General features: G+C 51.6%; 3 protein-coding genes across 3 annotated transcripts; 1 reads left to right on the top strand and 2 right to left on the bottom strand.

Moving 5' to 3' along the window:
* Positions 1-519: 519 nt before the first annotated feature.
* On the bottom strand, positions 520-3,626 carry CABS01_16153 (fungal specific transcription factor; the record flags this gene model as incomplete). The annotated part of the gene is made up of 7 exons (XM_060549485.1): positions 520-1,317; positions 1,368-1,610; positions 1,660-2,323; positions 2,375-2,644; positions 2,736-2,786; positions 2,846-3,206; positions 3,335-3,626. The coding sequence occupies 7 exons, from the start codon at positions 3,624-3,626 to the stop codon at positions 520-522; spliced, it is 2,679 nt and encodes an 892-aa protein (XP_060390114.1).
* A 2,787-nt stretch (positions 3,627-6,413) lies between these two features.
* Positions 6,414-7,706, bottom strand: CABS01_16152 (WD domain-containing protein; the record flags this gene model as incomplete). The annotated part of the gene is made up of 6 exons (XM_060549484.1): positions 6,414-6,577; positions 6,626-6,670; positions 6,724-7,090; positions 7,150-7,388; positions 7,453-7,526; positions 7,594-7,706. The coding sequence occupies 6 exons, from the start codon at positions 7,704-7,706 to the stop codon at positions 6,414-6,416; spliced, it is 1,002 nt and encodes a 333-aa protein (XP_060390113.1).
* An 875-nt stretch (positions 7,707-8,581) lies between these two features.
* On the top strand, positions 8,582-11,940 carry CABS01_16151 (uncharacterized protein; the record flags this gene model as incomplete). The annotated part of the gene is made up of 3 exons (XM_060549483.1): positions 8,582-8,965; positions 9,032-11,188; positions 11,239-11,940. The coding sequence occupies 3 exons, from the start codon at positions 8,582-8,584 to the stop codon at positions 11,938-11,940; spliced, it is 3,243 nt and encodes a 1,080-aa protein (XP_060390112.1).
* Positions 11,941-12,130: the final 190 nt, after the last annotated feature.

Here is a 12,130-nt window from a genome sequence, read left to right as displayed (position 1 = left end):
TTTACCTCAGCAACGTGCGGCCGGGGTGCGGCAAGGCGGCAACTGGTGCACGGGCCCGACGAGCTTTGGCCATCGCAACCACCATCACCAGCACCACCAACGCTACTTCATCTGGGGCTGCCATTTCATGTCTACAGGCACCGTCAACTGTGGTCAGGCAGTCCTTTTCTTGTTAAGTTCTTTTACTTACATGAGATGAGATGGCGTCAAATTTGTTCAAATTACCTTAGATGGCATCTGACGAAATATCAGTCAATCATACATCAGCCATTCTGTCCGTGGGAGTCGTGTGGTTTATTCATGAGTCCTGCAGTAATCTCAGATCAACGCTCTCAACCGTTTGCCTGCCTCTACTAGTGCGGTCAGTGAGTCCCGTATTATACACATCCAAGACCGTCGATTTCCATTCGACATCATCTAGTATCAACTGCCGTATTTTGAAACATAAAAAATTGTCCCAAATGGCTCCGTGGCCGTGAACTCCTTACTCCGTGACCTGATCAGTCAATCAACAACCGCTCAGTTTGTCGCATCCCACGATGAAAGATCCATTGCATCCATCGGCCCCATATTCATCAGTGATCGAAGTACACCCTCGGCGACAGGCGTCATGCCCGTCTGTCCCTGCAAGTCGCCCCAGCCATTCGGCATTCCAAAATCCGCTCCAGGTGTATCAGGCATAGAAAACCTTTGATTCGGCGTCAGCCCAGTGCGGATGCCAAAACCGCCCGCATCGTTGAAGTAGTTAGTATTTGCGTCTACGCTCCCTCGAGCGTTGTTGTTTGATTGCGTCGTAGCTGCGTTGGCATCGAAAGAGTTCCTCCCGGACCCATCGAGTCCGCCTGCCATAGTCACTCGCGGATCTGAAGCAGTCGAGTTCGGTGTTGGCCGGTTAGACTGGTCACCGTCTGGTGAACCGGACATGTTGTTGTCGCCACTGCTTTCGCTTTGTCCGAATCCAGTAACACGGCCACTGCTTGATCCCGATTTGTCGTACATGGACCCGGAGCTCGGTGTCAATGAGTTTCCATGCAATGGGAGGTTGTTGGTACTGTTTGAACCATACAATAGAGACGCCTCTGCGGACAACCAGCCGCCTGGACCACCGAGATTAGTCGTCGCAGAGGCAGAGATGGGGGCGCTTTCGTCATTCTGGCCAGGCTCAACGATGTTCGGCGCATTGGCGGCATTCCCATCATCATCCACAGTCTTCATGAAGTGACACTCGTTACGGTAGGACATGATACCCTGAACGCCTTCCGGATCGTCACACACAGCACCACTCTTGGCGGTGCCGTTGCCGCTGGCCGAGCCGGGCTGTCAAACGATTAGCACATGTAAAACCACCGAGAAGATTGTTCACTCACGCTTTCACCGCTGCGGGGAAATGCCGTCTTGAGTTTTGGTATTCTCATAGCAAGGGCTTCTAAGTCAACGTCCAACTGCACAAGGAACGATTCTGTGAGAGGGTTCCTTCTCTTTAGTGCGTTCATGGCTGAGAGAAGGAACCTTAATGAGTCGGCTGTTTGGCTATCGTCTGGACGACTCTTGAGATATTGAACAAATACCCTTGCTGCAACGTAAAGACAGAAGGATATAAAGGGGTTCATCTGAGACTTGTTAGTACCTCAGGTCTTACAAGACACTTGCTCGACATACCGCTGAGAGGTCCATGTGTGAGATCATTCTCATGATACTCGCGATCTCGTTTGCCGCTGTAATACAGCGCACCTTGCTTTCTGCACTGACTGAAGCCGGAAGTTTGTTCTTATCTGCCTTGAAGATGGCGGCCTGGTGCAGACAGATTGTCGATGTGTGGATGCTCATATTGGTGAAGACGATGTTAGGGTTGCCCAGACCAATGGGAAGCTTGAGGTGCGACGGCAAACAGAGAGAAGTGTTGAGAAGGATGTTGTCCATGTTGCGGTGCCGCTTCCAGAACTCGCCGTTGAGGTCGTGGTCTCGGTCATCGGGGTCAGGCCGGTGCAAGTGAATCAGGTTGCGGCCAAAGAGGCATGCCATCAGTACGATGCCTCCAAAAGAGGAGAGTTTGCCAGCCCCGGACGGGCTCATGCAGTCTTGCAGCGACTGCGTCTGCTCGGGTCGGCTCATGTCGAAAGACTCCTCGGTACAAGGCAGGTTCGTCATGATGTCCTTTTCATCCACCGTCATCGGCCACCCAGTGCCAATACTTGCGTAGCGATCTTCGCAAAATGCCATCCAAAAGGTACGTCGTCTCTCCTCACGCTCGGTCCAATCCCTCGGCGGTGGAAGACACTGCTTCACGTCCAATCCGGCACCATCGAGACGGTGCAGGCCAATCCTGAGCACAATTTAGCTATCGAGTCCTGGTTGGTAGATATCATGAGCTCACATTTGACACAGGCGAATGGCAGAACCCGTGCTCATCCAAGCTCTCGGGAAGTACATCATCTTGAATTCGTATGAGGCAAGCAGCACATGGGTCTGAGCATGAGCCACAGATATCATGTGCTCGCCATAGCCTTTGATGTAATCTGCCTCGACATACTTACGAGCTCTTTGATAGAACAAGTCTTTGAGGTCAAGGTATTTTTCAGTGATTGAGCACGACAAGGTCCAGATGGCATATCGTAGTGCAACTGGCGGTCGTTGGTTTGGAGCCCTACCGGTCACGTCAGTATGGGTTTAGCCGCTTTCAAACATGGCCAGCTGGATGGGGCCCGTACAAGTTCATGGCTGCTAGATATCTATACTTGTGGATCATAGGCACGGATGGATGAACCTTTTCAAAGAAGATTTGGTGGCTGCGAAGCAACCGTCAGTGAGTACGGTGGCCTTGAGGAGATATCGTGATGATACTGACAGCTCATCGATGGTTTCCTGTGGAGGAAGAGGTTCTTCAAGGCCCAGTCCAATCATTTCCCAAGTGAAGTTGCTCCCGGCGTTGCTCATGCCTATTGACATGCTCGAGTTGAAGTTGAAATCATCCATAGGAGGGGCAGCCGCATTCTGAGCCTGAGGAGACTCGCCGGTGAAGCGCCATCGGTCGACGTCGTGGTCGCCGCCGAGACCAAGAGTGGGATTAGGAATACTGTAACTAGTCGGAGCGGCAGTAGTTCGGCTACGATTCGCTGCAGCTGCGTCCAAGTTGTGAGGTATGTTGGAGGAGGGATTGGATGGCACGGGGGGAGGGTCTTGGGTCTTGAGCAGGGTTTCGACTTGTTCTATACAGGGTGTAAAGACGTTCAGTCAGTCAAGGCGATGGACAGCAACACACGGGGAAAAGAAGAAGACGTGGAACGAGGAAGGCAAAGGTCAAAAAAGAGCAAGGCGCAAAGACGGGAATGCTCACTCAGTCGTTCCTCTAGAGCCTTGACATATCCTCGCTTGGGGCCACTCTTCCTGCGAACCTCATCGTAGGCGCAAGAATGGCCAAGCCTGGCGCAAGTGCTGCAACTGGGCCGCACTCCGTCACACTTCAACTTGCGCTTCCGGCATATCATACATGCTAGGCGCTTCGGCTTGGGAACGTTGCTGTTATCGGCGGCCCCTTCCCGACCATTGGATTCGGCGTCTGGGCTGTGAGGGCGTTTGTGGGAGTTGGCGCCATTTGTGTCTGGCGGCGTGGGTGTACTTGAGGACATGATGGAAGGCAAAGTCTCAGCGAATCCAACTACTAATTTAATATCCGCCGATCGTACGGTCGGGCAATCCGAAGGATGATTGTGGACGAAGCAGGGCGATTTCTCTTGTTATCGGAGGGCGAAACCGAACGTAAAGATGCCCTCAATCCATAGGCGCACGCGCGCACAATTACAACGGATACGGCTGCTGACTGTCGTGTTTCGTTCTAGTCGAGGCTCGTCGCACAAAGGGTGAGACGTCGTGGGGCGCTTCGAAATGGGATTGACGTCGAGAAAAGGTTTCTGGGTATTCGTACGGAGTTTGGTGTTGTAGAATATGTTAAGTCGAAAGGGGGAAAAGGCAGAGGTCGTCGGTGACTGGTAGTGTAGGCAGAGGTGAAAGAGCGAAGAGGGCGGGCGGAGAATGGGTTATCGGTCGTCGTTGGGGCGGTGGAGAGGAGAGTGGAGGGTACCTAGGCGTACGAAGTAGAGGAGACGGGGAGAAGGAAGCAGTGTCGGGTCTGTCAGGAGCGCGAGATTTGGGGTTGAGAAGCAAGGATGGATAGAAACGGAGGATTAGGTGCAGTGGTGCAGCTGAGCGTGAGGTTTGGTGGTAGGTACCAGGCCAATTGCGTAGTATGGTACCTACTCAAGGGCACTTAGGTACTGAGGGGCTGGCTGGCCATTAGCATCTCTCATCAGTCCGTACCTAGGTAGGACTCCCAATTACTATGTAGTGTGGGAGACTCGAGCGTCTGGCAGTCAGTCTGCGAGTACAGTAGCGATACGGCCTTGCCGCCATACCCCTTCCAGCCGAGCCCATGATTAATAAGGTACTCCGTATCCCGTACCTTCGATAAAGTCCAAGTACATTATGGACATGGGCCCCTAGCTTTCTGTACCTACCGCAAATGTCCACTCCATCTACTCCGTACCTACATACGCGGTTATGATATGCCCAGCACGATGGACAATCCGTGGACGGTGGACGCCACGAAAACCGTACTGCCTACCTAGGCGGTTGACATTTCGTGGGCACTTTATTCTAAATCACTTCGAGGCGTGAATAATGAAGTATTCGCGTCTAATTCTTAGGTGTGTATCCATACAGTAGCGAATGCCCACCACGACTAATCAGCTGGTGAGACACCGAGAAACCCTGCACATATGTATGCCTAGTGGGCAGTGCCGGAAAAGACCCTGCGTGCCTGCGTTGAAAGTGAAAAGCGAGAAACACGAGTCGGATCGGATAGGTACTAGCACAAGCAAGATCGCGAATACGCTTATTGACAATTTGGCACTGAAATCCAGGTCCAATTTCTCACTCACTTTCCCTTGAGACTCGCAGTAGCGGAGCGGAGTAGAAGTGCGGACCGTCAGGCATGTGCTACCTACTTTGGCCTTGGTGTCTATGGATAACTCCAAGTACCGACCATACCGTGTAAAGTACCTCAGGCATAATGGTCAATTTTGTTATGTCTCCGTTCACTTGTCACCCTTGAGCTAAATTTCTTCAGGCAGCTGGAAGACAAACTTTGTTCAAGAGTTAACATTTCACTTCCCCTTCCACCCTTCCTCCTTGCCCTACGATGCCGCGACGTTTTCACCGTACGTTAGGTCACATCATGCATGGGAGGAAGTGTGGTAGCCAACGTGTCAACCTACACCACCTCAGCGACCAACGTCCGGCTAAAACCCGGGAGCAGAGCTGGCCGAGGCTTTGGTAAGGTGCCTTAGAGGAGTTCTCACCAGCACTCCTAGGCAAACGTCTGGACGCGCAACTTGCACTCACACTCACACCACAATCTCATGCACCATAGCCACACTGCGCTAGGAGACAACCGCTGCGCTGCCCATGAATCCGGTACACCGTACAGCTGCCCACGACCCCAGCATCTGCCGTCCGCCAATGATGATGTCCAAACCCCTCTGCTTTGTACCCAAGGCAGTGATCATCTCATAATTGTGACACAGGATAAAGTAAGGTGAGGGAGGGTGGCATACGCTGCATGTGTAGGTGTAGGTAAGCCCGTAGTAGGTAAGCACGTAGGGTACTTTTCTGCAAGTCGCACCACGCTCTCATCAAATTCCCTTGAGGAGTCTCGATACAAAACTCTCTCTATCTTTCATCTTATTTCCCTGCATCTGGCACTTACATATGTATGGGCTCTGCAAAGACGCGCAGAATACCACGTGCAGAATGCATCATTCGCATCTCATGTCTTCTCCAGTCTGGATTTCATCCGAGGGCGAGGTCAGGCAATGTCAAATAAGGCGCATGTTTCCCGGCAGGCTATGTATGTGACGAAGAACACAGGCTCCTCGGCCCACATGTTCAAATACACAGTCGTTGGACGTGGAAGTAATGGAGGTCTTTATTGCTGTGCTGCTGTTCTGGGTTCTGCTACTTATCCTGCAGTCAGCTGTCAAAATAGCTTACAACACTTGATAGGGCCGCAATCGTTTCTCTGCCTCCGACTCCCGTTTCTTCCCTAACCGGCGTCAAGTTGGGCCGATCTGACTCCGGCAACAGGCAGTCAAGCTTCTCGGTCTTCCGATCTTGCAGCTCAAGCTACTCTCCCTAGACCCCTATGCCTGAGGTGCCATGTAAAGTCGACACATAACTGCCCAGCTTCAAACATTAGTAGATACGACGCAGGAACCTGTATTTTCCTTTTCGAGATGGAATTTTCGAGACTCTACTCCTATCTATCTCACTGAAGAAATCTACCTGCCCGGGGCTGAAAAGGCTATTTCTGCGCCGTAGTAGAGAAGTTCACCTCTTCGGAATGGCGACGTTGTGTCTTGTCACTTCTTCTCTGCATCCACCCCGACGATGCGAAGAACGCCAAGATCACTGTATGCCAGACAATATTTCGTTGGCGCCCAGGCCACAACCGGGCAAGGGCCAGCTGTCTTGAAGGTATGGACGTGGTCTCCTGACTCTGCATGTCGAATATCCAGTCCAGAGCCTGGCGATGTAGTCAGCATCTACGCTTTTCTGGCACCAGGCGACTTACCTTCATCGCTGCCTCCGACCAAGAAGTTACCATCAAAGGTGAAGCCTGTACAACCATTAGACACTGTTCGCAGTTACTAGCATATTTATTCAACTCACTGATAGACCGCACTGGGCCAATCATGCTGGTTATGGTTCGCTGGCAAATCCAGTCTGTTGTGTCCCACAGAGAAATTATGGAATCCGAACCTCCCGTGGCAAGATAACGTCCTGTGGGTTGTAGCTCGGCTGTCAAGCAGGAAGACGTGTGTCCGTTGAGGGTAAACTCCTTTGACTCATCACCATGTTTGAACTGGAAGGCAGGCTTGAAATCGGGATATGTCAAGATCCGTGTTCTTCCCTCGCCGGTTGTCAAGAAGATCGTATCGCCGGCCCAGTCAAAAGCAATCTGGTTGGTCTGACTGGGCTGCTGATGCGACGATATCGGCGCAGACTGTGTTGGTGACAGTACAAAGATATTATCCGTCTGGCAGATTGAGTGTCAGCCGAATGTACCCAAGTAATGCCAAAATCAACGTGGCTGACCTTATTTCCAACGACTAGAGACTGTCCGTCGGGCGCCCATACTAGAGTGAAGGCGTCTCCCAAGCCTCTTATCTCGTTGATGCAAGTCTTGGACCGAACGTCCCAGAATTTGACGACTCCATCGTTGCTTACACTACACAACTCAGCATCCTTGACTGGGTTGAATGCAACCTTTTCAATGGCAGCGGAGTGTCCTTTTAGCTCAGTTGAAAACCGTACGTTTGGCTTCTCCGGATTCCCTACAGAAGTAAGATATGTCAGCCTGCTTGCCCCGTGGACAAGCGAATCACGTTCATCACGTACAGACGCGTAGCGTTTTGTCCGATGAGCCTGTCGCGACCAAAGTTCCCAATGGATTCCAGGCTATTGATCGTAGCCTGCAAGAATAGTCAGTATGTCCAACTCAAAAGCTCCACAGGGACTGTCCATAGGTAGGGGTCATACGTGTGCCCTCTAGAGCTTGAGCTGGGATCGTGGTACGGCTGGCTCTTGAGGTTGGTCAGGAAAGCCGGAAACCTCTCCTTGGAGAGGCTCAGCCTTGTGCGAGGAGGCACCATTATGACGCGCCAGGAACACCTTGTATGATGAGCAGCAATGTGGGTTGAGTACAATCCTAAATGGTATGTGAGGGTCAGTCTGGGAGCGCAACTCGAACAATGGAGGAGCAAGCTGGAAAATACGATAGTATGCAGTGTGAGTCGACCGCAGTGATCGGAATTCAAGTACACAATACTAATCGATCAGTACATACAGACTGAGTCTCTCAGCAGAACAAAATCAATGCTGTCTAGACTGTACGCTGATTATTGTTGGTCGACGCCAAACCCCAAAATGGACTTCACAATGTTGTCGTTAGTATGCAGGAGCGAATGCGGTATACAAAGTGGATATCTGTACCTACCTAGGTGCTTGGGTACCTTACTCCCCTGTATGAGGTAGGTAGGTAGTATCTCAAGGCACACCTCATTGAGTTCATCTTGCGGCGCCACTGATTATCTAATGATGCTCGGGTAAGGCGGTCCGAACAAAGCGCCTGTAACATGCTGGAGTGCTGCGTGCAGCTGCCAAAGACCGAAAAAGGCGGGTCGGGTACCTTATCGACGGGAAGCTCCCCTGGTGGCTTCACAAGCTCCCGCCGGCAACAAGAAGCTCGTACAACGATGCTTATCCCAAGCCGCCATTTCGCATGATCAATCACCTTTCCACTCCGCATATTGATGTCGTCCAAGGGCCTCGATTGGTTTGAAAAGAACACGATGATTCTCGTTTGAACAATAACAGCGGCCATGATCAAAACATTGTGCGGTTCGACGACAAAGAATACCTGGTCTTCGGCTCGACGAAACCCCCGTTTGTCACCAACAACACCTTGCCATTGCGACGGCACATCCTCACCGAAACGATCGACGCGTTTACATAGGGCCTTGTCGAGATGTATTGGCCCATAGGAACCCCGAGAATCTTCGCAACGAGCAGCAGGTCTGGTCCTGCCTTCAACCTAGTCGTGTCTCACGATGGCCTGCCCAATCCCTTCGACAATCGGCCGACAGGCGAGGCCTTAGAATCGCCTCCCGGAAATGCTCACCAGCAACAGTCGCCACACGATGCTCTTGAGCTGGCGACGCCAATGACACCGCTGACGCCCGCCATTCAACCAGTTGACGATCAAGATCACGATCTGGAAACAAGTCGTTCATCACCCCGCCTCAACGTCAATATTCCCCTGAAAGATCCCGTCCTCGCACTGCGCATCTCCCGTCCTGGCCACCTCTTTGCATCGATATCCTCTACTTCAATGACAATATGGCAAGCCAAGGTTGGTTCTTGCTCTGGATAGCTCTGTCTTTAAAGTCCAATGAACCATGCTTACGTTCTTCTCAAGCCCACTGTGATTTTGGCAGTGGTAGTCCGCTCGGAAACTTCTTTATCGACTTATGGCGAGAACGTCGACCTTCTGATGAGACCTGACTCGGCTATTCTTGTGGTTCGGACGACCCTAGGCTATCTTATCACATACTCACTCGCGATGGACTCTGAAGCCCAAGTTTACAAACCGTATTTCCCGAGTTACGCAAACATCCAACGACGTCGTCAGAACCACCACGGCCAGCCCGGGAGTACAGCTCCAGACCAGTATCTCTGGGGCCCTGGTGAGGGTCAAGGAGTGCGTGATGTAAGCGTTCGTTTCAGGATGGTCATCAAAGTTGATGCTGGCATAGAGAGCGCTCTAGCACTGGATGATGAACTAGTTGTTGCCACGCGCAAACCAGGCGCCATCCAGTGCATCCGATGGACCCCGGACCAGAGCGGAAGCCAGACTAAGACAGAAATCATCAGTCGAATGGGGTGGCTGGAAAAGAAGATAACCGTTGTCGAGATGACCCACGATCGGCCTATGAACCTGTCAACCTGGACCACAAGTGACGGCAAGGTCTATGCAGTCCAGCGACTTCATCCTCGCGAAGACGCTGACCCAAAAAAGCTTTTCAAAGGCTACTGCTTCCACACGCCCGCTGAACCGGAGGAGTCCGCCAGAAAAGCAGTCATCAACGCAAGATTCTCATTGATTGCTGTAGGTTGCGCAGATGGGTCCATCCGTGTTTACTCGGCTCGAGATTATGCTGGCAATATTCCTCCTTCGCATACACACACCATTCCAGTGTCGACAACGGTTTCTGGTTCACTCACGACGCTCAGCTACTCACCTGACGGCTACTGTTTGTTTGCTGGATATGAAAACGGCTGGGCTACATGGAGCGTCTACGGGAAGCCGGGCAGTAACAGTTTTGGCGCACATGACACTATCATTGAGGCCAATGGCGAGAACTGGATTTCTGGCATTGGAGACGCCGTCTGGCTCGGTAGCGGTTCGGAGATCCTGATTACACATCGCAAGCACGAGGCAATATGGGTACTGGAAATGGCGAGAAGCGCAGTCGTCGGCAACTACAACGCTGCAAATCTCATGCGCACCGTTTTGCAGACGAGTACCAACGTCATGATATATCGCGGATATGACTTGCCAGATCTAGCCAGCATCTCTGCGGAGCCGCATCTGTGGCACACAACGAAAGTGCCCTTGGCCTATCTACTTCAGCAGTGGCCCATCCGCCACACTGTCATTTCACCAGATGGTCGATACGTTGCTGTGGCTGGGCGCCGAGGTTTGGCTCACTATAGTGTCAACAGTGGTCGATGGAAAACATTTGCCAACGAAGCCATGGAAAATGAATTTCAGGTCAGGGGCAGCATGTGCTGGTATCAGCATATCCTCGTGGCTGCTGTTGAGGCTAATAAGTCGCACGAATTGCGCCTCTATTCGAGAGAAACGGCGCTCGACAACTCTCAGGTGCTTCACACCGAACGGTTACCAGCTCCTGCAGTTTTAGTGACTACTTCAGGGGAGGACTCGTTACTTGTGTACACCTACGACAATCTACTCTACCACTTCATTTTCGCGCCCACCAACGGTTCGATCAGATTGGTGCAGCTAGGACAGATCGCATTTCATGGCATCGTGCGCTCGCCTGCAAGAGTCCGCGGTCTGAGCTGGATTTTGCCAGATAGCCAACTCGTTGACGGTGATCCGTCACAAGATGTCGCCGTGGCGTCTGTCCTGTTCCTAGTAGATGCCAAGTTGGTATTGCTACAGCCCTCATTCAATAGCGAGGGTAATTTGAAGTACGACATGAAAGTCATCGCTCAAAACGTTGAATTTCATGTTAGCATGCGGGACCAGCCCCATTTTGATGGGTTAGCTACACATGCTGAGGATTTGTCACCTGCGGAGGCAGACGTGACTCTACGCAACTCACTCTGGGTGTTCGATGGCCAGGATTTCAAGGTCTGGGCAGACATACAAGAGGTGCTGCAAGCGGCTTCAAATGAGGCACAGCGAGAACTGCCGAAGACAATATCGGTTCCTCTAGACTTTTACCCCCTTTCGACACTTCTTGGAAAGGGCATTATCCTTGGGATTGAAGCTGATCTAATACAGCGAAGAGACATCAGCTTCTCCTTCTTCCGCTTCGCCATTCGAGTTGGTTTACCATCACTACTTTTGAGAGACTTGCTAATAGTAATTAACAGACACATTTATTCTTGCCTGACATTCTGCGATTTCTCCTGACCGAGGGCCGGAAAGGAGACGCAGTCAAGCTTTCAGACCGGTATCAAAATTTGGAATACTTCGCACACGCGTTGGAGATACTGCTTCACAAGGTGTTGGATAAGGAGGTTGATTCCGGACCAAGCCCTGAGGAGGCGATCTTACCAAGGGTGCTTTCGCTTTTGTCGTCTTTTAAGCAGTACCTAGACATTGTGGTGCAATGTACAAGGAAAACGGAGGTGCGGCAATGGCGCACACTTTTCGCATACCTCCCGCCAGTACAAGAACTTTTCGAAGAGTCGCTTCAGCGAGGGTCGTTGAAGACGGCCGGAGGCTATCTTATCATCTTGCATACTCTAGATGAGCTTGGATCTGCGTCAGAACAAACAGTACGATTGCTATCAAGAGCAATGAAGGAGGGTGACTGGGAGCTGTGCAAGGAACTTGCACGGTTCTTGGCAGCAATGGATGAAACTGGCGACACGCTCCGTGAAGCGATGGAAGGCGTGAATATTTCCATGCAGGGTAACAAGGATCAATCCGGGCTGATGAGTCGTCTTGATGTGCCTCACAGCAAAGCCGTAAATGGCTTGGGGTTGAAGTATGTAGAGCAGAGCGACGAGATGGAGTTGGAGGGCCAGTCGGTCAGCTCTGCCGCCAGCTTTAGTTCAGACGGCCGCTAGAAAGTGCTGTAATACGTAAAAACGAAGTCCATGAGTGCCACTCTCAATAATTCCCCGCGACATTACAAGTATGACGAGCTTGTCCTTTAAATAGATGACCTTGATGAACGAGGCGCTGTTGTTCCATTGCCACTTGTGCAGACGTGCCTGCATAAACTATGGGTTGTGCAATGACCGGTGCAAGAGGTAC

Source organism: Colletotrichum abscissum, assembly GCF_030869225.1.
Source record: "Colletotrichum abscissum strain IMI 504890 chromosome Unknown Scaffold_84.1, whole genome shotgun sequence".
In the NCBI taxonomy this organism is placed as follows: Eukaryota; Fungi; Ascomycota; class Sordariomycetes; order Glomerellales; family Glomerellaceae; genus Colletotrichum; species Colletotrichum abscissum.
This window is presented reverse-complemented; position numbering and strand designations above follow the sequence as displayed.